Source organism: Ranitomeya imitator, chromosome 1, assembly GCF_032444005.1.
Source record: "Ranitomeya imitator isolate aRanImi1 chromosome 1, aRanImi1.pri, whole genome shotgun sequence".
Classification (NCBI taxonomy): Eukaryota; Metazoa; Chordata; class Amphibia; order Anura; family Dendrobatidae; genus Ranitomeya; species Ranitomeya imitator.
The window spans coordinates 654,054,349-654,079,959 of record NC_091282.1 but is presented as its reverse complement, the minus strand read 5'-3'; the positions used below and the strand labels follow the sequence as shown (position 1 = coordinate 654,079,959).

The window sequence follows — 25,611 nt, the reverse complement described above, 5'->3', positions numbered from 1 at the left end:
GGTCCCCCTCCTCCCCCCTTGTAAGATATAGGGGTCCCCCTCCTCCCCCCCCCTTGTACTGTGATATAGGGGTCTCAATCTACTCCCTTGTACTGTGATATAAGGGTCCCCCTCCTCCCCCTTGTACAGTGATATAGGGGGTCCTTCTCCTCCCCCTTGTACTGTGATATATAGGGGGCCCCGGCCCCCTCCTTCCCCCTTGTACAGTGATATAGGGGTCCTTCTCCTCCCCCCCTTGTACTGTGATATATAGGGGTCCCCCTCCTCTCCCTTCCTCTGTGCTATATAGGGGTCCCCCTCCCCTGTACTGTGGTATATATGTTATATAGGGGTCCCCCTTCCCTGTACTGTGGTATATATGTTATATAGGGGTCCCCCTCCCCTGTACTGTGGTATATATGTTATATAGGGGTCCCCCTCCCCTGTACTGTGGTATATATGTTATATAGGGGTCCCCCTCCCCTGTACTGTGGTATATATGTTATGTAGGGGTCCCCCTCCCCTGTACTGTGGTATATATGTTATGTAGGGGTCCCCCTCCCCTGTACTGTGGTATAAATGTTATATAGGGGTCCCCCTCCCCTGTACTGTGGTATAAATGTTATATAGGGGTCCCCCTCCCCTGTACTGTGGTATAAATGTTATATAGGGGTCCCCCTCCCCTGTACTGTGGTATAAATGTTATATAGGGGTCCCCCGAGCTGTGTACTGTGGTATATATGTTATATAGGGGTCCCCTCCCCTGTACTGTGGTATATACGTTATATAGGGGTCCCCCTCTCCTGTACTGTGGTATATACGTTATATAGGGGTCCCCCTCTCCTGTACTGTGGTATATACGTTATATAGGGGTCCCCCTCTCCTGTACTGTGGTATATATGTTATATAAGGGTCCCCCTCCCCTGTACTGTGGTATATATGTTATATAGGGGTCCCCTCCCCTGTACTGTGGTATATATGTTATATAGGGGTCCCCTCCCCTGTACTGTGGTATGTTATATAGGGGTCCCCTCCCCTGTATTGTGGTATATATGTTATATAGGGGTCCCCTCCCCTGTATTGTGGTATATATGTTATATAGGGGTCCCCTCCCCTGTACTGTGGTATGTTATATAGGGGTCCCCTCCCCTGTATTGTGGTATATATGTTATATAGGGGTCCCTCCCCTGTACTGTGGTATATATGTTATATAGGGGTGTCCCTCCCCTGTACTGTGGTATATATGTTATATAGGGGTCCCCTCCCCTGTATTGTGGTATATATGTTATATAGGGGTCCCTCCCCTGTACTGTGGTATATATGTTATATAGGGGTGTCCCTCCCCTGTACTGTGGTATATATGTTATATAGGGGTGTCCCTCCCCTGTACTGTGGTATATATGTTATATAGGGGTCCCCCTCCCCTGTACTGTGGTATATACGTTATATAGGGGTCCCCCTCTCCTGTACTGTGGTATATACGTTATATAGGGGTCCCCCTCTCCTGTACTGTGGTATATATGTTATATAAGGGTCCCCCTCCCCTGTACTGTGGTATATATGTTATATAGGGGTCCCCTCCCCTGTACTGTGGTATGTTGTATAGGGGTCCCCCGAGCTGTGTACTGTGGTATAAATGTTATATAGGGGTCCCCCTCCCCTGTACTGTGGTATATATGTTATATAGGGGTCCCCCTCCCCTGTACTGTGGTATATATGTTATATAGGGGTCCCCCTCCCCTGTACTGTGGTATATATGTTATATAGGGGTCCCCCTCCCCTGTACTGTGGTATATATGTTATGTAGGGGTCCCCCTCCCCTGTACTGTGGTATAAATGTTATATAGGGGTCCCCCTCCCCTGTACTGTGGTATAAATGTTATATAGGGGTCCCCCTCCCCTGTACTGTGGTATAAATGTTATATAGGGGTCCCCCGAGCTGTGTACTGTGGTATATATGTTATATAGGGGTCCCCTCCCCTGTACTGTGGTATATACGTTATATAGGGGTCCCCCTCTCCTGTACTGTGGTATATACGTTATATAGGGGTCCCCCTCTCCTGTACTGTGGTATATACGTTATATAGGGGTCCCCCTCTCCTGTACTGTGGTATATATGTTATATAAGGGTCCCCCTCCCCTGTACTGTGGTATATATGTTATATAGGGGTCCCCTCCCCTGTACTGTGGTATATATGTTATATAGGGGTCCCCTCCCCTGTACTGTGGTATGTTATATAGGGGTCCCCTCCCCTGTATTGTGGTATATATGTTATATAGGGGTCCCCTCCCCTGTATTGTGGTATATATGTTATATAGGGGTCCCCTCCCCTGTACTGTGGTATGTTATATAGGGGTCCCCTCCCCTGTATTGTGGTATATATGTTATATAGGGGTCCCTCCCCTGTACTGTGGTATATATGTTATATAGGGGTGTCCCTCCCCTGTACTGTGGTATATATGTTATATAGGGGTCCCCTCCCCTGTATTGTGGTATATATGTTATATAGGGGTCCCTCCCCTGTACTGTGGTATATATGTTATATAGGGGTGTCCCTCCCCTGTACTGTGGTATATATGTTATATAGGGGTGTCCCTCCCCTGTACTGTGGTATATATGTTATATAGGGGTCCCCCTCCCCTGTACTGTGGTATATACGTTATATAGGGGTCCCCCTCTCCTGTACTGTGGTATATACGTTATATAGGGGTCCCCCTCTCCTGTACTGTGGTATATATGTTATATAAGGGTCCCCCTCCCCTGTACTGTGGTATATATGTTATATAGGGGTCCCCTCCCCTGTACTGTGGTATGTTGTATAGGGGTCCCCCGAGCTGTGTACTGTGGTATAAATGTTATATAGGGGTCCCCCTCCCCTGTACTGTGGTATATACGTTATATAGGGGTCCCCCTCTCCTGTACTGTGGTATATACGTTATATAGGGGTCCCCCTCTCCTGTACTGTGGCATATATGTTATATAAGGGTCCCCCTCCCCTGTACTGTGGTATATATGTTATATAGGGATCCCCTCCCCTGTACTGTGGTATATATGTTATATAGGGGTCCCCTCCCCTGTACTGTGGTATGTTGTATAGGGGTCCCCTCCCCTGTATTGTGGTATATATGTTATATAGGGGTCCCCTCCCCTGTATTGTGGTATATATGTTATATAGGGGTCCCTCCCCTGTACTGTGGTATATATGTTATATAGGGGTCCCTCCCCTGTACTGTGGTATATATGTTATATAGGGGTCCCCCTCCCCTGTACTGTGGTATATATGTTATATAGGGGTCCCCCGAGCTGTGTACTATGGGGCCCCTCACCCTCGTGTGCTCTCTCTACAGGTATTTTGCTCTCATCAGTAGCGGGGAGCCGCCATGTCATTCAGCGGAGAAATGGCCGAAGGTAAAACGGATCTGGCCAATGGTGAGTCCTCTGCGGTAACACGGCCGGGGCGGATTCCCTCACCATAATCAAACTGCGGAGTTTCCCTTTAACCCCTTCCTGCTGTAGTTGATTTTCTGCTTTCACTTTCTCCTTCTCCTCCTGTTTTCCCCTGTGCCATTAGTGACTTGAGTCCTGCGATCAGGCGATCACTTGTGTTGCCATGTCTTGTCCTTGGTGTCCCACAGTAAGCCTTTAGTAGAAGGTGGGGTTCTTCTTTAGGTCCATCACTAGTCGGTGGGTGCATGGCTAACTGCTTGGGTGCTGTGGTCACTTTAAAGGGCACCTGTCACCCCGAAAATCGTGGGTGAGGTAATCCCACCGGCATCAGGGGCTTATCTGCAGCATTCTGTAATGCTGTAGATAAGCCCCCGATGTTATCTGAAAAAGGAGAAAAAGACGTTAGATTATACTCACCCAGGGGCGGTCCCGCTGCTGGTCAGTCGGATGGGCGTCTCCGGTCCGCTCCGGCGCCTCCTATCTTCTTTCCATGACGTCCTCTTCTGATCTTCAGCCACGGCTCCGGCGCAGGCGTACTTTGCTCTGCCCTCTTGAGGGCAGAGGATAGTACTGCAGTGCGCAGGCGCCGGAAAGGTCAGAGGCCCGGCGCCTGCGCACTGCAGTACTTTGTCTGCCCTCAACAGGGCAGAGCAAAGTACACCTGCGCCGGAGCCGTGGCTGAAGATCAGAAGAGGACGTCATGGAAAGAAGATAGGAGGCGCCGCAGCGGACCAGAGACGCCCATCCGACCTGGACCAGCAGCGGGACCGCCCCTGGGTGAGTATAATATAACGTTTTTTTCTCCTTTTTCAGGTAACATCGGGGGCTTATCTACAGCATTACAGAATGCTGTAGATAAGCCCCTGATGCCGGTGGGATTACCTCACCCGCGATTTTCGGGGTGACAGGTTCCCTTTAACTGTTAACATCTAAGGGGGTGAGATGTCCAGAATCGGAGTCTCCCCATCCTGCTGTTCGGAGGAGTCATTGTATGTAAGCCCCCAATAGAAGAGCGCCACCTGATGTCTGCAAAGGGTATAAACAAATGGTTTAAAAGGGAACTCCACCCAAATTTATATTACATTGCTATGAACTTTGGATTTGACAGGTAGTTTCTCCAGTAGCCCCGAAGACATGTCCGGAGCAGATGAAGGAAGGGAGAACTCCTCCGGGATTGAAGTGGAGGCATCCGACATGAGTCTGAGCCTCACGGGTGACGAGACGGGTACCAACCGCGTCGAGAGTAGAGACAGTTGCTCTGAGAGCTCAGGAGAGGATAAGGACTCTGACAGCATGGACGATACCGGACACTACTCCATTAACGACGAGAACCGGGGGAACGACAGGTCCCACTCTGAGGACGAGGAGGAGGAGGAAGAGGAGGATCGACTGCGAAAGAGAGGTCAGCGCAAACGGGCCAACCACGAGCACGACTCCTCTGATGATGAGAAGGCCCTCGAAGATTGGGTGTCATCTGAGAAGACGCCCCTTACCCGGCCGCGCTGGAAGGCGCTACGGGCCCTGAGGCAGAGGGAGATAGGAAGCAGCAGGCGCTTCATCTACGACGCCTGCGGGGCCAGAGGGTTTGTCCAGAGGTTCAGACTGCTGCACGGCCTGGAAGGGCACCTGGGGTGTGTGAACACCCTGCACTTCAACCAGCGGGGGACCTGGCTGGCCAGCGGGAGCGATGACCTCAAAGTGGTGGTGTGGGACTGGGTGAAGAGGAAACCCGTGCTAGAGTTCGAAAGCGGCCATAAAAGCAACGTGTTTCAGGTACTTCTACACATGGAGATGGTATTACAGTAGTGTTAGTTTTGTATATAGGGGCAGTATTATAGTAGTTATATTCTTATACATAGGAGCAGTATTATAGTAGTTATATTCTTGTACATAGGGGACAGTATTGTAGTAGTTATATTCTTGTACATAGGAGCAGTATTATAGTAGTTATATTCTTGTACATAGGGGACAGTATTATAGTAGTTATATTCTTGTACATAGGGGACAGTATTATAGTAGTTATATTCTTGTACATAGGGGACAGTATTATAGTAGTTATATTCTTGTATATAGGAGCAATATTATAGTAGTTATATTCTTGTACATAGGGAGCAGTATTATAGTAGTTATATGCTTGTATATAGGAGCAATATTATAGTAGTTATATTCTTGTACATAGGGAGCAGTATTATAGTAGTTATATTCTTGTACTTAGGAGCAGTATTATAGTAGTTATAGTCTTGTACGTAGGGGACAGTATTGTAGTAGTTATATTCTTGTACATAGGGGACAGTATTGTAGTAGTTATATTCTTGTACATAGGAGCAGTATTATAGTAGTTATATTCTTGTACATAGGGAGCAGTATTATAGTAGTTATATTCTTGTACATAGGTGAGCAGTATTATAGTAGTTATATTCTTGTACATAGGTGAGCAGTATTATAGTAGTTATATTCTTGTACATAGGTGAGCAGTATTATAGTAGTTATATTCTTGTACATAGGTGAGCAGTATTATAGTAGTTATATTCTTGCACATAGGAGCAGTATTATAGTAGTTATATTCTTGCACATAGGAGCAGTATTATAGTAGTTATATTCTTGTACATAGGGGGCAGTATTATAGTAGTTATATTCTTGTACATAGGGGGCAGTATTATAGTAGTTATATTCTTGTACATAGGTGAGCAGTATTATAGTAGTTATATTCTTGTACATAGGTGAGCAGTATTATAGTAGTTATATTCTTGTACATAGGTGAGCAGTATTATAGTAGTTATATTCTTGTACATAGGGGCAGTATTATAGTAGTTATATTCTTGTACATAGAGGCAGTATTATAGTAGTTATATTCTTGTATATAGGGGCAGTATTATAGTAGTTATATTCTTGTACATAGGGGGCAGTATTATAGTAGTTATATTCTTGTACATAGGGGGCAGTATTATAGTAGTTATATTCTTGTACATAGGGAGCAGTATTATAGTAGTTATATTCTTGTTCATAGGGAGCAGTATTATAGTAGTTATATTCTTGCACATAGGAGCAGTATTATAGTAGTTATATTCTTGTACATAGGGGGCAGTATTATAGTAGTTATATTCTTGTACATAGGGGGCAGTATTATAGTAGTTATATTCTTGTACATAGGGGGCAGTATTATAGTAGTTATATTCTTGTACATAGGGGCAGTATTATAGTAGTTATATTCTTGTTCATAGGGAGCAGTATTATAGTAGTTATATTCTTGTACATAGGGAGCAGTGTTATAGTAGTTTTATTCTTGTACATATGGGCCAGTATTATATTAGTTATATTCTTGTACATAGGGGCCAGCATGGTAGCGGCTATTTGCTGGCTCACTGTGGGGGCAGCGTGGTAGCGGCTATATGCCGGCTCACTGTGGGGGCAGCGTGGTAGCGGCTATATGCCGGCTCACTGTGGGGGCAGCGTGGTAGCGGCTATATGCCGGCTCACTGTGGGGGGCAGCGGCTATATGCTGGCTTAAGGTACCGTCACACTTAGCGACGCTGCAGCGATACCGACAACGATCCGGATCGCTGCAGCGTCGCTGTTTGGTCGCTGGAGAGCTGTCACACAGACAGCTCTCCAGCGACCAACGATCCCGAGGTCCCCGGTAACCAGGGTAAACATCGGGTAACTAAGCGCAGGGCCGCGCTTAGTAACCCGATGTTTACCCTGGTTACCAGCGTAAAAAAACAAACAGTACATACTTACATTCAGCTGTCTGTCCCTTGCCGTCTGGTTCCTGCACTGACTGCTGGCCGTAAAGTGAGAGTGAAAGCACAGCACAGTGGTGAGTCACACAGCGGTGACTCACCGCTGTGGCTGTGCTCTGCTTTCACTTTACGGCCAGCAGTCAGTGCAGGAACCAGACGGCAAGGGACAGACAGCTGAATGTAAGTATGTACTGTTTGTTTTTTTACGCTGGTAACCAGGGTAAACATCGGGTTACTAAGCGCGGCCCTGCGCTTAGTTACCCGATGTTTACCCTGGTTACCAGTGAAGACATCGCTGAATCGGTGTCACACACGCTGATTCAGCGATGTCTACGGGGAGTCCAGCGACGAAATAAAGTTCTGGACTTTCTTCCCCGACCAGCGATCTCCCAGCAGGGGCCTGATCGCTGCTGCCTGTCACACTGGACGATATCGCTAGCGAGGACGCTGCAACGTCACGGATCGCTAGCGATATCATCTAGTGTGACAGTACCTTTACTGTGGGTGGTAGCGGCAATATGCCGGCTCACTGTGGGGGCAGCGTGGTAGCGGCTATATGCTGGCTTACTGTGGGTGGCAGCGTGGTAGCGGCTATATGCCGGCTCACTGTGGGGGCAGCGTGGTAGCGGCTATATGCCGGCTCACTGTGGGGGCAGCGTGGTAGCGGCTATATGCCGGCTCACTGTGGGGGCAGCGTGGTAGCGGCTATATGCCGGCTCACTGTGGGGGCAGCGTGGTAGCGGCTATATGCCGGCTCACTGTGGGGGCAGCGTGGTAGCGGCTATATGCCGGCTCACTGTGGGGGCAGCGTGGTAGCGGCTATATGCCGGCTCACTGTGGGGCCAACATGGTAGCAGCTATATGCCGGCTCACTGGGGGGACAGCGTGGTAGCGGCTATTTGCTGGCTCACTGTGGGGGCAGCGTGGTAACGGCTATATGTCGGCTCACTGTGGTAGCGGCTATATGCCGGCTCACTGTGGGGGCAGCGTGGTAGCGGCTATATGCCGGCTCACTGTGGGGGCAGCGTGGTAACGGCTATATGCCGGCTCACTGTGGGGGGCAGCGGCTATATGCTGGCTTACTGTGGGTGGTAGCGGCTATATGCCGGCTCACTGTGGGGGCAGCGTGGTAGTGGCTATATGCTGGCTTACAGTGGGTGGTAGCGGCTATATGCTGGCTTACTGTGGGTGGCAGCATGGTAGCGGCTATATGCCGGCTCACTGTGGGGGCAGCGTGGTAGCGGCTATATGCCGGCTCACTGTGGGGGCAGCATGGTAGCGGCTATATGCCGGCTCACTGGGGGGACAGCGTGGTAGCGGCTATTTGCTGGCTCACTGGGGGGCAGAATTTTAGCGATTCTAGTGTAATTAGATGGCGTCTTACCATTGCTCTGCGATGTGACTGGTGGTTTGAGGCCTCCACGTTTCGCACATGTGCTGATATAATGTGCCTTGGCGTCTGGAGGACTGATTATACTCGGGATCACAACCTACTTACAGGTCAAGGCAGGATTGAAGTGATTTTGACAAGGACAGGGCTGCCTGGTGTGACCTTTCACAATATTTCTTGCACCACAGAGTATTTCAGGTTCAATTTATTTATAGTGATACTTTATTCATTTTTTAACTTCTTTTTAAGGCAAAATTCTTGCCGAACAGCGGTGACTCCACCCTGGCGATGTGTGCCAGGGACGGACAGGTACGCGTCGCAGAGCTCTCCGCCACTCAGTGCTGCAAAAACACAAAGCGGGTGGCACAGCACAAAGGCGCCTCGCATAAGGTGGGTAATGTGTGTGCTTTACGCTGCTTCTTTTCTCTCCTAATCCTCAGAATTCTTTCCTAATGTAGCTGAATACAACCTGCTCTCCCTATACTTCAGCATTGCTTATGCCTACATTTACCCTAGCAAAAGCCTAAGATTGCCCGTAGGAGTAACCGATCCTAAACCTGCGGTGTGGGAGTCAACCAGGAGGCGCAGGATGAGCATCGTCCTGAATGATACAGCCTATGTTTTTCTTTCCACAGCTCGCGCTGGAGCCAGACTCCCCATGCACTTTCCTGTCGGCCGGCGAGGATGCCGTGGTGTTCACCATTGACCTGCGGCAGGATCGGCCGGCCTCGTGAGTACTCCCCCCGCTATGCTCCGCGGTGGCCACATGTTATGTCTCCTCCTCATCTCCAATTTCCCCCTCCTAAAGGAGACTGGTGGTCACTAAGGAGAAGGAAAAGAAGATCGGCCTCTACACCATCTACGTCAACCCGGCCAACACCTACCAGTTTGCCGTGGGAGGACGAGACCAGTTTGTTCGGTGAGCTGAGTTTCAATAATCTAGAAATGTCCGGTAATCCAGATTATCACGTGACGTTGAATGCAATAGCTGGGTGACATCAATGTGGTGTCTGTTCTAGCGCCTAGCTTTCCTGTAGTTATGACGTGACCTGGACGCTGCGGTATAGCAGAGATGAGAGTGCGGTATAGGAGACATGAGTGCGTCAGCTCATTACTGTCTTTCTCCCAGGATCTACGACCAGCGGAAAATTAACGAGAATGAGAATAACGGCGTCCTGAAGAAATTCTGTCCCCATCACTTGGTGAGTGTTACCTGGAAGGATGCGCTTAAAGGGGTCCTTCACCTGAATCTGTTTTTATAGTAGGACCTCCTAGGTATCGCAGCAGTAACTGAGCCTCTTTGACCGATCCTCCCTGACAACCTCCTTAAAATGACTGGTTGTCAAATAGTGTGACCTTGCTATTGCACAGATCCTCTAAAGTGGTAGTCTCCCGCTGTTGGGTAAACTGTAACGCTCATGTTTTCTGCTGGGGTTTACCCTTGTTGTAAAGGGATGATGAGTCTCGAAATCTCTTACGGTTATGGAGCCGAGCACATTTTTTTTTTTTTTTTTCATTAACTGCTAAGCTAGATTTGGCCACTAGAGGGAGCACTCCTTGCTGTTGGGGGTACTGTTGGCACTTAATGCCCATTACAGTACATTTGTAGTTTACCAAAGAATATCATGTGAAAGCGGTGGATCATGGCTCTACTGCAGCCCCCCATAGATTGTATGTTGTAAATTAAATCACTTTTCCTTTAAGGCTTTCCCTTTAAATGATTATTCCTTCTTTCATGGCTTAATATTCTCAGATTGGGCTTGTAAAAGCAAGCAGTTTTGCTATTTACTGCTTATTAAAGTTTCCAGCCGTTCATCAGCTATTAATACTTTAGTTTACTGCACATTGCCTAGGACACCGACCACCGCTGCTGTCTGTTGTGTAAACACTGTGCTGAAGTTGGCTGAGATTAGGAGGTAATGGCGCTCTTGGGATCTGTGCCGGCTTTAAAACAGTTAATCTAAGCGCAGTAGCCAAGTGCTTGTAAGCCCTGTGCATGTTCTCCTTTCTAGCAGAGGTGGTCGGCCTCCAAAGCAACGAGCTGTAAAGAAGAAATGTAAAGATCTCCAAGAATGAATGAAAATGTAATATTTGTTTATGAACACGGGAAATGAACCGTTTAAGGCCAGTAGGGGGCGCCAGGAACCGCTCACTGATCGGTGTTTCTATTCTAGGTAACAAGTGACGCAAAAGCAAACATCACCTGTCTGGTGTACAGCCATGATGGGACAGGTACGTGTCGGATCGCCCACCCAGATACCCTAGGGATACAAGAAGGGGGTCTCTTGACTGGATTAATAGATGGAGGGGGTTTTATTTTGCCCTGTTAAAAGGTAGCTACAGTATCTTGATTTTCGGTGCAGGATACTCCGCCGCCGGTGGGTGACTAATGCGTGCTGCGGCCATGTTTGTTTGGCTCCCATCTGTTCCATCTGCGGAGTCCTCACAATAACAGATAAGCTGCTGGGTGGGGGAGCAATCTCTGCTTAATTCACCCTGCATGCCAATTGCCAGGCAAATCTTCTTCGCCTGCCGCATAAATGTTATTAGTGTGCGAAAAGCTGCCTATGGTTAACCCCTTCTCAATGTGTCCATTACTTTCTGTTATCAAACATTTTCAGTTTGTCACTATACATGACATAAAGCATTTCTTAACGATTGGGGGAAGGGGGGCAAAAAAGGAAAAAAAAAAAAATACAGAAAAGCAAAATTGTAAAATTGCCTAGCGCTGCCACCCTTCTCCTTTTTCGATACTATATGGTTTCGTATCACAGGTAGAAGGGGATAAATGTAGAAAGAAACGTTCTGTGTTCCAGGAGATCAACCATATCACCCTGCACTTACGCTGTGGTCCTGTGTGTGGCTGTGAGAGAACCAGCTGCAGCAGGTGCCTCCCCCCACTTTAACAAATGCTAAGCATCGTCCCTTCCAAAATGAAAAATTACTTAAAATAAATATACTGTATATACTCGAAAAAAAAATCACAGACTTGCAGTCAAATGATCCCATAAAAATGTATAAATTTATTAAATATTCGGAATAGCACAAATAAAACACGGAAAAGATAAATGGACAACAGAGGGTAACAGGTTAAGCACCATATGGCGTTACAAATTGCCCAAAGACTCAAGACCACATTACTGCAACAATATACATAAGAGTATGTTAGAGGTCTATGGCCATATAAATACAGCGATCAATGTCCCCAAATATTCCACCATAGTAACATCACACCAGTCATGGCCGTGCAGCGCGAATATGGGGACTTCCGGTATGTAGGTATAAATAGTGACACTGCCACTGTCTTCTTACGCCCCCTGAGGAAGGAGCATTGCGCTCCGAAACGCGCGTCGGGGTGGACTCCTGACTCCCCACTGTGACACTATCAGGTATTTAACACTTTAACGGCCTGGCCATGACTGGTGTGATGTTACTATGGTGTGATATTTGGGGACATTGATCGCTGTATTTATATGGCCATAGGCCTCTAACATACTCTATTATGTATATTGTTGCAGTGATGTGGTCTTGAGCCTTTGGGCAATTTGTACCGCCATATGGTGCTTAACCTGTTACCCTCTGTTCATTTATCTTTTCCGTGTTTTATTTGTTTCTATTTCGACTATTTAATAAATTTATACATTTTATTGGATCATTTGACTGCAAGTCTGTGATGTTTTTTACTGTATGGTTGGCAGTTTTCCCGATTATAGTCCTGACGTAGATGCACTGATATATAGAGTGATTGCGTCATTAATTAGCTGTTCATATGGGTGTCAATGCATGGAATATGTTTGTAACAACTTTATTTCATATGTATATACTCGAGTATAAGCCGAAACCCCTAATGTTGCCACAGAAAAAAATGGGAAAACTTATTGACTCGAGTATAAGCCTAGGGTGGGAAATGCAGCAGCTACTGTTAAATTTCAAAAACAAAAATAGAAGCCAATAAAAGTAAAATTAATTGAGATATCAGTAGGTTAAGTGTTTTTGAATATCCATATTGGAACAGGAGCCCCATATAATGCTCCATACAGTTCATGATGGGACCCATAAGATGCTCCATACAAAATACACCTCATATAATGCTGCATAAAAGGTTAATGATGGCCCCATAAGATGCTCCATAGAATATTATGCCCCATATAATGCTGCACAAAGGTTGATGGCCCCATAAGATGCTCCATAGAATATTATGCCCCATATAATGCTGCACAAAGGTTGATGGCCCCATAAGATGCTCCATAGAATATTATGCCCCATATAATGCTGCACAAAGGTTGATGGCACCATAAGATGCTCCATAGAATATTATGCCCCATATAATGCTGCACAAAGGTTGATGGCCCCATAAGAGGCCCCATAAGAAGCTCCATAGAATATTATGCCCCATATAATGCTGCACAAAGGTTGATGGCACCATAAGATGCTCCATAGAATATTATGCCCCATATAATGCTGTACAAAGGTTGATGGCACCATAAGATGCTCCATAGAATAATATGCCCCGTATGCTGCTGTGATTAAGAAAAAAAATTAATAAAAATGAAATGCTCACCTCCCATCGCTGGGCGCCGAGTACCGGGGGCCTCAGCAGGTGGGGACAGCGGCACGCTATGGGGGTCAGGTACCGGAGTCGCCGCTGGCTCAGGACACCGGCACTTGCGATAGTCACCTGTTCCACCGCCACCCGCCGCTGTGTTTTCCCGAGTTTCTGCAGTGACTGTTCAGGCAGAGGGCACGCACTAACCACGTCCTCGCACCCTCTGACCTGAACGTCACAGCCAGAGGACGCGGAATACACAGCGAGGTGGTGGAACGGGGACAGGTGAATATCGCATGGCTCACCCTCCCCTGTCATACTCGCCCCATCCTGACGTGGTCTCTCTGTATGTCCCTGCTTCTCCGATTGTCTCCTGCGTGTGCTGGCAGCTTGTTGCTGTGTTCAACAGTCATATAATACCGCTCATTAAAGTAATGAAAATGTTCTCCGCCTATGGGAGTGGAGTCACATCCATATTCATTACTTTAATGAGCGGTACCACGTGACCGCTGAACACAGGAAGATCTGCAGGTGCCAGAGACCATCGGCGAAGCAGGAACGTGCAGAGACCGTGCTGGAACCAGGTGAGTATGATGTGACAGCCGCCTCTCCTGCCGCTCCCCCGCTGACCCCCTGGGACAATGACTTGAGTATAAGCCGAGAGGAGCACTTTTAGCCTTAAAATAGGGCTGAAAATCTCGGCTTATACGCGAGTATATACAGTGTGTATGTGTAGATATAGTTAGATATATAATTAGATAGCGCTGTGTTTTTTGTAGGATTTCTACATGCTTAAAATCTTGCCATTTCTAGGATTAATTGTCAAGGGGTACAATTATATTTCTGGGGCGGAAATACTGTTGGGAGGACTGTAAAAATAGGTTATCGGTGCTCCTCCCCTGAGGAGCTTGTTCAACTACTCAGGAGAGTAGAGAGTGGTAAAGTGATGCTTTCGATAAAATATTGTCTCTTAAGAAGCAAGGTCCCTGGTTTAAGGAGTCTCCTGGGGTCAAGTATTGGATGCAGCATTATAAAGGCCATCATGTAGGGTCCTGTGGTTGAATAGGCTCCTCCCCTGAGGACCCTACTCAACCGCTCAGGAGGGCAGAGTCTGGTCACATGGTGTTTTTGACCAAGCACCGACTTGAGAATCAAAACCCATTTTTTTTTAAACAGTCTCTTGGCCCCAATATTTGTGTACAGCATTGTATAGGGTTTCATGTAGGGTCCTATTGTAAAGGGAGCCCCCAAAAAGCTTTTCTTTGACATGTTGCATCCTGCCTTGTTTAATGCAGAGCTCCTCGCCAGCTACAACGATGAAGATATTTACCTGTTTAACTCCTCTCACAGCGATGGGGCACAGTACATCAAGAGGTACAAGGGTCACCGGAATAACGCCACAGGTGAGGAGCTACCCTGGCGGACCACCTGTAAACTATGTGGGAATGCTGCGTGACACTTTCCTGGATGCCAAGATGCCCTGCTTCTTCTGAGGTTGTGTGCAACTTCTCCTTTGTCCTGCAGAGGGCGGCAGATTAGGGAATATCCACTTAATACTGGCTTGATTTGCAGCTTGCAGCCGACTAGTGCAATGCTCTGCAGGCTTCGCCTCCTCCCTCTTCGGTCTGCCTTCTCATTACCGCTGCCTTTTGTGATCGTCTGCGAGAGCTCATTAAATCTTACCAGCCAAGCGCGTCCATGTTTATGCAGTTTTATGCTAATATGTCGGTCCCGCTTGCTCCCCCCCAGGCTGCATGCCAGGTAGAGAGGTGGGGGGTATGAGACCTGAGGTCAGGAATGCTGGGGGCGGTAGTTTCCCACCATACAAGGGGTCGTGTCTAGAGAAAGACGAAGCACACAACCTGGTTCCTTTTTGCTTTTCAGTGAAGGGCGTGAACTTCTACGGGCCGAAGAGCGAGTTTGTGGTGAGCGGGAGCGACTGCGGCCACATCTTCCTGTGGGATAAGTCTTCCTGTCAGATTGTGCAGTTCATGGATGGTGACAAGGGTGGCGTGGTAAGGAAAAAGGGCAATGATATAGGTCTAAGAGGTCTTCCTACTCTTTGAGAGACCTACACTTTCCCAGAACGGCTGTAATACCTACTGCCTTAAGGATATGTGCACACGTTCAGTTTTTTTTGCTTTTTTTTCGCGATAAAAACGCAGACATATGCATCCTATCATTTATAAAGCATTCTGCATTTTTTTTGTCACAATTTGCGGAAAAATACGCATCGCGGTAAAAAAAAGCAGCATGTTCATTAATTTTGCTTTTTCTAGTTTTTCCCGCTAATCTATGCATTGAAAATAAAACGCGAAAAAAAGCTTGTGGATTTCTGGCAGAAATGTCCGTTTTTTGTCAGGAAATTTCTGCAAGAAATCCTGAGTTAACCTGAACGTGTGCACATACCTTTAGGGTGACGTGGGTCTTCCTGTTCCCCCTGTCCCTTTTACATGTTCACAAAACTTCAAAAAGGCCATCTAATGTGAATCTGGAAATGGAAGATGGATAGGAGGGGGATGCAGCTGCTGCTCCTCATATTGTCTGATGGGAGGAGATGCTCAAGAGGACAGGTAGGAAGGGGATGCAGCTGCTGCTCCTCCTATTGTCTGATAGGAGGAGCTGTTTGAGAGGACAGGTAGGAAGGGGATGCAGCTGCTGCTCCTCCTATTGTCTGACAGGAGGAGCTGTTTGAGAGGACAGGTAGGAAGGGGATGCAGCTGCTGCTCCTCATATTGTCTGATAGGAGGAGCTGTTTGAGAGGACAGGTAGGAGGGGGATGCAGCTGCTGCTTATATTGTGTGATGGGAGGAGCTGCTTGAGAGGACAGATAGGAGGGGATTCAGCTGCTGCTGCTTATATTGTCTGATGGGGTAGCTGCTCAAGAGTATAGGTTGGAGGGGAATGCAGCTGCTCCTCATTGTCTGATGGGAGGAGCTACTTGAGAGGACAGGTAGGAGGGGGATGCAGCTACTGCTTATATTGTCCAATGGGGGGTGTGGTGAAATATGTGTACATATAGCTATATGTGTGTAGTGACATATGTCTAGGGTTATATGTGTGACTAGTGATAATGTAACATCTGTCCTGAAGGCAAGTCGCACCTAGGTGTTAATAGGTACTTCCTTGGGACTAGTAGAAATTGTCTCCATATCTCCCCAGGAGGTCTAGCTAGGGCCAAGAAGAAAGGGAACATTTGGCACCTCCTAGGTCTTGGAGGGGAGATGTTAATTGCGGCCTGAGGTTATCAATTCCTGAGAACCTTTTCACAAGTGTCTCAAGAGAAAAATAATATATTCATTAGTAGCGCGGCCGTGGCCAATCAGAAAGCCAGCAATTATATTAACCTGAGGGGCGAGTCTAGAAACCTGACCTCCAGACCAGAGTTATAAATTTAGGCTGCAGACAGAGAATTGTGTTCACATGATGGGGGCAGCCTGAGAAGCTGGTGTGATCCAATCTACATTCGTCCTACCCTCAGGGAGCAGAAGCAACTACCAGTTAGATGATTTCTGTAAGTTTTCTCCTGTTATTTTATACTGTTTTGCTTAAGTTGTATGTCTTTTTATTATCATATTTTTATACCTTTTTCTTATTGTAAGCAGTGACCCTTTTGTTATTAAAGTATAAAACTTTAACAAGTTGAACCTTGAATGTTCTAAAAGAATCCATAGCCTAAGGTGTGTGAGCCTTATAAGTGATAGACATTATTAGTATTATTATTTCCGGGACTCCTCGCCCGTGTATTCGATGAGTGGTGGCAGCTTGTATGAGCGGGTGTGTGGCCTGGGTCAGAGTGTGATTTATGCTCCCATTACAGCATAGGACAGAGGTTGAATGCTGGACTGAGAGTGGGGAGATAGATTAACCCCAAGTCACGTGTGAGAGCAGGCACGTGACGAATAAGTGACACCACGGAGAAGGGGTCCGTTACAATTGGTGGCAGAGATCTGTGACAGGGGGGGAGCTGCTCAAGAGTATAGGTTGGAAGGGGATGCAGCTGCTCCTCATATTGCCTGATGGGAGGAGCTACTTGAGAAGACAGGAGGGGGATGCAGCTGCTTCTTATATTGTCTAATGGGGGAGCTGCTCAAGAGTATAGGTTGGAGGGGGATGCAGCTTCTGCTTATATTGTCTGATGGGAGGAGCTGCTTGAGAGGACAGGAGGGGGATGCAACTGCTGCTTATATTGTCAAATGGGAGGAGCTGCTTGAGAGGACCTGTAGGAGAGGGATTCAGCTGCTGCTCATATTGCATGATGGTTGGAGCTGCTCAAGAGGACCGGTAGGAGGGGGGATGCAGCTACTGCTTCTTATATTGTCTGGCAGGAGGAGCTGCTTGAGAAGACGGGTAGGAGGGGGATGCAGCTGCTGCTTATATTGTCAGATGGGAGGAGCTGCTTGAGAGGACGGGTAGGAGGAGGATGCAGCTGCTGCTTCTTATATTGTCTGGCAGGAGGAGCTGCTTGAGAAGACGGGTAGGAGGGGGATGCAGCTGCTGCTTATATTGTCAGATGGGAGGAGCTGCTTGAGAGGACAGGTTGGAGGGGGATGCAGCTGCCTCTTATATTGTCTGATGGGAGGAGCTGCTTGAGAGGACAGGTTGGAGGGGGATGCAGCTGCCTCTTCTTATATTGTCTGATGGGAGGAGCTGCTTGAGAGGACAGGTAGGAGGGGGATGCAGCTGCTGCTTCTTATATAGTCTGATGGGAGGAGCTGCTTGAGAGGACAGATAGGAGGGGGATGCAGCTGCTGCTCCTCATATTTTCTGATGAGAGGAGCTGCTCGTGAGGACAGGTAAGAGTGGGATGCAGCTGCTGCTTATATTGTCAGATGGGGAGCTGCTCGTGAGGACAGATAGGGGGATGCAGCTGCTGCTTGTTATATTGTCTGATGGGAGGAGCTGCTCGTGAGGACAGGTAGGAGGGGGAAGCATCTGCTGCTCCTCATATTGTCTGAGACTGAGTGCTGTGAGAGGGGAAGAAGAGCTGCTTGAGTAGCTATAAATGTGTATTTGGGGACGTGCAGGCAGACCTGTACATGAGGGAGACAGTTTTATTTTTCCCAAAGAGCAAAAAGATTTGCAGGTCCCTGGTCCAGCAGCCTTGTCAGTCCTCTGAACCTTCTACCTGCCGGCTTGACGGATGCCTCGTCTGAGTTTTACTCATGACTTTTCGCTTGTGTCCTGCCTGAACTATGACTTTATGCTGGACCTGATACATGGAAGAGGTGCTGGGGAGGCCGGCATGTAGGATCTGGATTCTTGGGCCACTGCACCAAGGTCCTATGAATTCTTGCTCATCTACCACCAATCCACCATCCCCTCGCCCAGTTTTTGTAGGACAGGTAAACTGTTCATATCTGTCCTTCTCATCATTCTCTCTCCAATGGGCAAAAACGCTATGGAATCCTTAGGCAAGCTAATTCAATGACAATCCTGAAGTGTTGTGCACATAATCAGTAAATTTCCTTTGAGTATTTGCAGTGTTTTTTCTGCAGCATCTCAATTCTTTGTGCGGATTTTTAGCGTCTTTCTCACATTGACTTCAATTGAGTCGATCAAATCTGCAGCAAAAACGCAGGTATAAAAATGATGGGGAATTTGCTGAGTTTCTGTTTGTGTTTTTACCGGCTTCCTATGGTGTTTCCCATGCTGTGTGTGACAGCGTGGGAAACACCAGCACAGTGGTTTTTATTGGCAGTAACGTTACTGGCGATAAGACCATCAGTCAGAGCGCTGCGGGGACATGCTTTCAGATGTCAGCATTACCCCACAGCTATGACTGTGACCTGCAGCAGTGACCTGCTGTAAAACGCTTACCGCAGGTCAGCAGGCGTTGGCTGATGAGACTACTCCTCCCATCAGCCTACATCTGCTGTCACTGATAAGCGACAGCAGGTGCCACCGATGGAAGACAGTTTTATCTGCTGGCTCCTGTGCTCACACTTAAAAAAAAAAAAAAAAATAATAATAATAATCATAAGAAATAATTATACATATAAAAATAAAAACCCATTATACTCACCGAACACCAAATCCCCGATGTCCTCGTCTCTTAGAAAAAATTGTAAAATAGACCACCCTATACTCACCTGTCTGCCGTAGTCCACGTAATTCAGAGTGTCCCATGACGATCTCACGTGTAGAACAGTCTCATTGGGAGATGTCACTGCTCTATCCGGCCGCCGGCGATACACTGACATCAGGTAATCGCTCCCACAGTATATCACTGAGCTGCCTTGAGAGAGTTCATCGGAGTTCATCAGCTCAGTGACTGCTCTCAAAGTCATCAGGATTGTCGCAGACAGGTGAGGAATATTGTTGTTTATTTTATTTTTGTTGCAGGAGATGATGGCGTCAATGGATTAGGCTTTCAGTGAGTATAGTTTCTTTTAGATTTAATAAAGGAGTCTGTAATATTTCAAATAATTTTTTGGGTGCCTGTGTTTATTATATCACTATGGGGTTAGTAATGGGGTTGTCTTAGACACCTCTCCATTACTAACCTGTGGGCTTGATGTCACCTGACAATACAAAGGTGAAATCAACCCCCCCATCCATCAACCCACTTGCCTCCGCCACAGGGCAAGTGGGAAGAGCGAGGCTAAGCGCCAGATTATAGATGCACCTCTTCTGAGGTGGCTGAGAGCTGATGTTTTTAGTCTGGGAGGGGCCAATATCCATGGCCCCTTTCTAGGCAATTAATATCAGCCCACAACGGTCTGCCTAGCCTTTGCTGGTTAGATTTTATAGGGAGACCATGTCATTTTTTTTTTTTCTGTGGTCCCCTGTAGACTAGCCAGTAAAGGCTAAGCAAAACAGCTGTGAGCTGTTATTAGTAGCCTGGGAACCTTTGGCTTTTGGCTCCTTCCCAGAATATTAATATCAGCCGTCAGCTTTCCCTAAGCAGGTTATGAAAATTACATGGGAGCCCACACATTTTTTTTTCTTTAAACTAAGAGATGCTGTTTGGTTACAGCCTATGTACATTCGTCCTGTTAATGCTCCTACATTGGCTGGTGACAATGTGTGTGTTTGTGTTTACTTACCTACTTAGTAATGAGGGTGTCGGGCTGACGCCTTTTCATTACTAAAGGTTCTGTCACACTCAGCAACTTTACAACGAGAACGACAACGATCCGTGACGTTGCAGAGTCCTGGATAGCGGTCTCGTTGTGTTTGACACGCTGCAGCGATCAGGATCCTGCTGTGTCATCGCTGGTCGGAGCTAGAAGTCCAGAACTTTATTTGGTCGTCAGGTCGGCGTGTATCGTCATGTTTGACATCAAAAGCAACGATGCCAGCAACGTTTTACATGGAGCTAACAACCAGCGAGAACGATAAGTGAGTCGCCGTTATGTCACTGGATCGTTCGTGCATCGTTCTGGAGTTGCTGTGTTTGACGTCTCTACAGCGACCTAAACAGCGACGCTCCAGCGATCGGCTCGTTGTCTATATCGCTGCAGCGTCGCTGAGTGTGAAGGTACCTTAAAGGTACCGTCACATTTAGCGACGCTGCAGCGATCTAGACAACGATGCCGATCGCTGCAGCGTTGCTGTGTGGTCGCTGGAGAGCTGTCACACAGACAGCTCTCCAACGACCAACTATGTGAAGTCCCCTGGTAACCAGGGTAAACATCGGGTTACTAAGCGCAGGGCCGCGCTTAGTAACCCGATGTTTACCCTGGTTACCAGCGTAAATGTGAAAAAAAACAAACACTACATACTTACATTCTGGTGTCTGTCCCTCGGCGCTGTGCTTCTCTACACTGACTGTGAGCGCCAGCCGGAAAGCAGAGCGGTGACGTCACCGCTGTAATCTGCTTTCCGGCCGGCGCTTACACAGTGCAGAGAAGCACAGCGCTGAGGGACAGTAACTGGAATGTAAGTATGTAGTGTTTGGTTTTGTTTACGTTTACGCTGGTAACCAGGGTAAACATCGGGTTACTAAGTGCGGCCCTGCGCTTAGTAACCCGATGTTTACCCTGGTTACCCGATTTCAGCGATGTCTGCGGGAGTCCAGCGACTAAATAAAGTTCTGGACTTTCTGCTCCGACCAACGATGGCACAGCAGGATCCTGATCGCTGCTGCCTGTCAAACTCAACGATATCGCTAGCCAGGACGCTGCAACGGCACGGATCGCTAGCGATATCGTTCAGTGTGACGGTACTTTAAGCCTAGGGCTAGTTGTCAATGACAGCTGTTGACACCAAGCCCTAATCCCATTACTCTGATGCTAATGCATCAGAATGAAAAAGGTGTTGAACCAAGAAATTACATCACAAAACTTTTTTTTAACCCCTTAGTGAACAGGCCAAATTTTTTAAAATCTTACGAGTATGACTTAATGTGGTAATAACGCTGGAACTCTTCAACATATCCTATTGATTTTTTTTTTTGTGACACATTATACTTTATGATAATGGTAAATTTGTTATTTTCTGCATTTATTTCTAAAAAAAAAAAATATCGGAAATGTTACAAAAATTGAGAAAAAAAATGCAATTTCGAGCTTTCATTGATTATCTATTTAATCCAGATAGTCATACCACACACAATCATTAATAACATTTCCCTCATGCCTGCTTTACATCAGCGCCATTTGTAAAAGGTTTTATTTTGTTAGCATTTTAGAAGGTTTAAATATGTAGCTGTAATTAATTTTTTTTTTTTAAGGGACCTATTCAGTTTTGAAGTGACTTTGCTGGTCTTATATATTGGAAATCCCCAAAAGTGTAATTAGTTTAAAAACAGCGCCCATCATTTAATTCAAAATTGCTTGCAGGTATTTTATTAACCCTTCAGGTGCTTTTCAGAAATTAATGCAAAGTGGCATAACAGAAATGAATAAATTTTTTATTTTTACCATCAAAAGGTTTCTAACTTCTGAACAGGGCACTACAGCGTTAACACTTTAACCCCTTTCTGCCATCGGACGGAATAGTACGTCTGATGGCAGACCCCTTTGCTTTGATGTTGGCTCCGGCGGTAAGCCCGCATCAAAGCCGGGACATGTCGGCTGTTTTGAACAGCCGGCATGTGCCCCCGCAATAGGCGCTGGCAGAATCACAATCCACCCGCGCCTATTAACTAGTTAAATGCCACTGTCAAACTCTTGACAGCGGTATTTAACAAGCGCATCCGGCTGGAAATGCATGCACCGGTGACCCCTGTCACATGATTGGGGTCATCGGCGCGTCGGCATGACAACCAGAGGTCTCCTTGAGACCTCTATTGTTGTTGATGCCAGATTGCTATGAGTGCCACCCTGTAGTCAGTGCTCATAGCAATGCTGTAATACTACTACATAGAGGCGATCTGAGCATCGCCTCTATGTAGCAGAGGCGATTGAGTTATGGAAGCTTCTGTCCTCCCATAAAGACTGTTGAAGCATGCCAAAAGTTTAAAAAAAAAAAAATTAAAATATGAAAAAAAAAAAGTTTAAATCACCCCCCTTTCGCCCCATTCAAAATAATACAATAAAAAAAATTAACCTAAACATATTTGGTATCACCACGTTCAGAATCACCCAATCTATCAATTAAAAGGATTAAGCTGATAGCTAAAAAAAAAAAGTCAACGCCAGAATTAGTTTTTTGGTCGCAGCGACATTTAATTAAAATGCAATAATGGGGGACAAAAAGAACGTATCTGCACCAAAATGGTATCGTTAAAAACGTCAACTCGGCACGCAAAAAATAAGCCCTCACCTAACCCCAGATAAAATGGAGATGCTATGGGCCTCTGAAAATGGCCTTTTTTTTTGTTGTTGTTTTGTTTTTTAAAGCAAAGTTTGTAATTTTTTTCACCACTTGGATAAAAAAATAACCTAGACATGTTAGATGTCTATGAACTCGTAATGACCTGGAGAATCATAATGGCAGGTCAGTTTTAGCATTTAGTGATCCTAGTAAAAAAGCCAAACAAAAAACAAGTGTGATAGGACTTTTTTTGCTATTTCACTGCAATTTTTTTTCCCGTTTTCTAGTACAAGACATGGTAAAACCAATGGTGGTGTTCAAAAGTACAACTCGTCCTGCAAAAAATAAGCCCTCACATGACCATATTGACGGAAAAATAAAAAAAAGTTATGGCTCTGGGAAGGAGGGGAGCGAAAAACAAAAACGCAAAACCGAAAAAAGCTCCGGGGGTTAAGGCCGTTATTTGGCCATGAATTGTCATGGCAAACATCAAGACCACACAATCAAGATCTCGGGGTGCCAATGGAGTTAGAGAGGGAGCCCCCACACTCTGTTAACCATCTAGATGCTGTAGTCTTTATTGATAGCAGCATTTAAGGGGTTAAACAATTATAGCCAGTACCAACACTAATCATGGCTGGTGCAGCAATTTGTCAGCTATACCGCACCTTGAGAAAGATCAGCGAAACGCGCGTCGGTGGCGGCGTGACACGGGCCCGGGTTTGCACTATAGTATGGGTAAGCTCCCTGAATAAGTACTTTTATTCAATTGCATACTGGTATGCCGCAACTTTGTGAAAACCTTTAACGCTCTATTTGATATGTGTTGGGGGTGAGCTTCCCAGTAAAATTATGGGTACTATGCACTTTATGGTTAACTATTACTAGCCGGGTTACCTGTGACTACCCTTACCCTGTTTTTGTGTAAAAACTCTGTGTTATTATGCTATTGTATTAATGAATTATTAATAAAGTACTGTACACGGTTTTGTAAAAAAGGAAAATTTGTTTGGACTGAGTACTCCATTTTTTTCTCTTGGTTATATAATTTGTCAGCTATAGTGTACAGCCGACAGCTTCAGGATTGTTGCCCGTCGGTGGATGCTAGTCTCTTATCGCAAGTCAGTAAAAAAACATATTGGTGGTCACTAAGGAGTTAGTATCTTTATTTAGCTCAAAAAAGCCTTCATTTCTGTACAAAAACACGTGCAAAAAACGCATGCAAAACCGCAACAAAAAATGTGCGTTTTTCCTGCCAAGAGATGCAGAAACCTTGTAGAAATTACCGCAAGCAAATACTCAACGTGCACACATATCCTCACAATTCTGCCAGTAATGTCGTTAGTGTTTTTATTCAGTCTGATCTCATTGTGTCATTGCAGGTGAACTGCTTGGAGCCTCATCCCCATCTACCCGTCCTGGCCACCAGCGGCCTTGACTACGATGTGAAAATTTGGCTTCCCACAGCCAAGGATCCGACAGAGCTAGACGGCCTGAAGGAGGTAAGATGAGAAAAGGGGCCCCAGCCCAATACATTCTCCATAAAGGGTTAACATCTTCCTCAAAAGCGTCCACCTAATGTGTGGGCCCAAATTAGTCAGCAGTGAGCTCATCTCCAATCCATATGGTGCTGTAGTCACCGCTCCCGGCAGATGAGACTCGCCGTGCCAGATGCAGAACGGAGGAATCAACGTAACCACTTCACTCCCTGTGGAGAAGGGGAGTGTACACCCGGCCCGGGGTAATGGCCTCTGCATGAGCAAAAAAATGTATAGGCCTTATGGATGCATACTCAAATTGTAGGAATTGGTGGACAACCCCCTCATATCTGTGGAAGGAGTGTTCACCTGTGTCTTCTACTTCCAGATTATTAAGAAGAATAAGCGCGAGAGGGACGAGGACAGTCTACACCACGCCGACTTGTTTGATAATCACATGCTCTGGTTTCTTATGCATCATCTTCGACAACGAGGGCACCGCAGGGTGAGTTCCAGACCTCTACTTCCTATGTACAAAAATATAACTGCTATACTGCTGCCCCATATATACAAGAATATAACTACTATAATACTGCCCCTATGTATAAGAATATAACTACTATAATACTGCTCCTATGTACAAGAATATAACTACTATAATACTACCCCCTATGTACAAGAATATAACTACTATAATACTGCCCCTATGTATAAGAATATAACTACTATAATACTGCCGCCTATGTACAAGAATATAACTACTATAATACTGCCACTATGTACAAGAATATAACTACTATAATACTGCTCCTATGTACAAGAATATAACTACTATAATACTGCCCCTATGTACAAGAATATAACTACTATAATACTGCCCCTATGTATAAGAATATAACTACTATAATACTGCTCCTATGTACAAGAATATACTGCTATAATACTGCTCCTATGTACAAGAATATAGCTACAATAATTTCTCCTACGCCTCATTGGGGGACACAGGACCATGGGTGTTATGCTGCTGCCACTAGGAGGACACTAAGTAATACAGAAAGAATAGCTCCTCCCATGCAGTATACACCCTCCTGCTGGCTCCAAGTGAACCAGTTCTTGCTTAGTGTCTGTAGGAGGCACTTGGGTCTGCTTTCAGACCCCACCATTTTTATTTTTATTCTATTTTTCCCTTAACGGAGCGAATGGTGCGATGGATCCTTTCTAGGTTCCGATCTCCTCGGAACCATCAACAGGCAAGAATGCGGAGCGTCCCTTCCCGTACCCTTTCCTGCACCATTGGATGCCAGCCCTGAGCTCACTTTACGGGTGAC

The 25,611-nt window shown here is 46.2% G+C and overlaps 1 protein-coding gene across 1 annotated transcript in view; it reads left to right on the top strand.

Annotated features, from left to right (window-relative positions):
* DCAF8 (DDB1 and CUL4 associated factor 8) overlaps positions 1–25,611 on the top strand; it is a 34,591-nt gene that overhangs the window by 1,073 nt on the left and 7,907 nt on the right. Inside the window, exons 2-12 of the mRNA XM_069728740.1 lie at positions 3,328–3,409; positions 4,536–5,200; positions 8,807–8,947; positions 9,193–9,287; positions 9,366–9,476; positions 9,687–9,759; positions 10,732–10,789; positions 14,399–14,506; positions 14,988–15,118; positions 24,188–24,307; positions 24,672–24,788. Coding sequence (XP_069584841.1) covers positions 3,361–3,409; positions 4,536–5,200; positions 8,807–8,947; positions 9,193–9,287; positions 9,366–9,476; positions 9,687–9,759; positions 10,732–10,789; positions 14,399–14,506; positions 14,988–15,118; positions 24,188–24,307; positions 24,672–24,788 — 1,668 coding nt within the window. The 5' untranslated portion in view covers positions 3,328–3,360. The remainder of the gene's footprint in view (positions 1–3,327; positions 3,410–4,535; positions 5,201–8,806; positions 8,948–9,192; positions 9,288–9,365; positions 9,477–9,686; positions 9,760–10,731; positions 10,790–14,398; positions 14,507–14,987; positions 15,119–24,187; positions 24,308–24,671; positions 24,789–25,611) is intronic.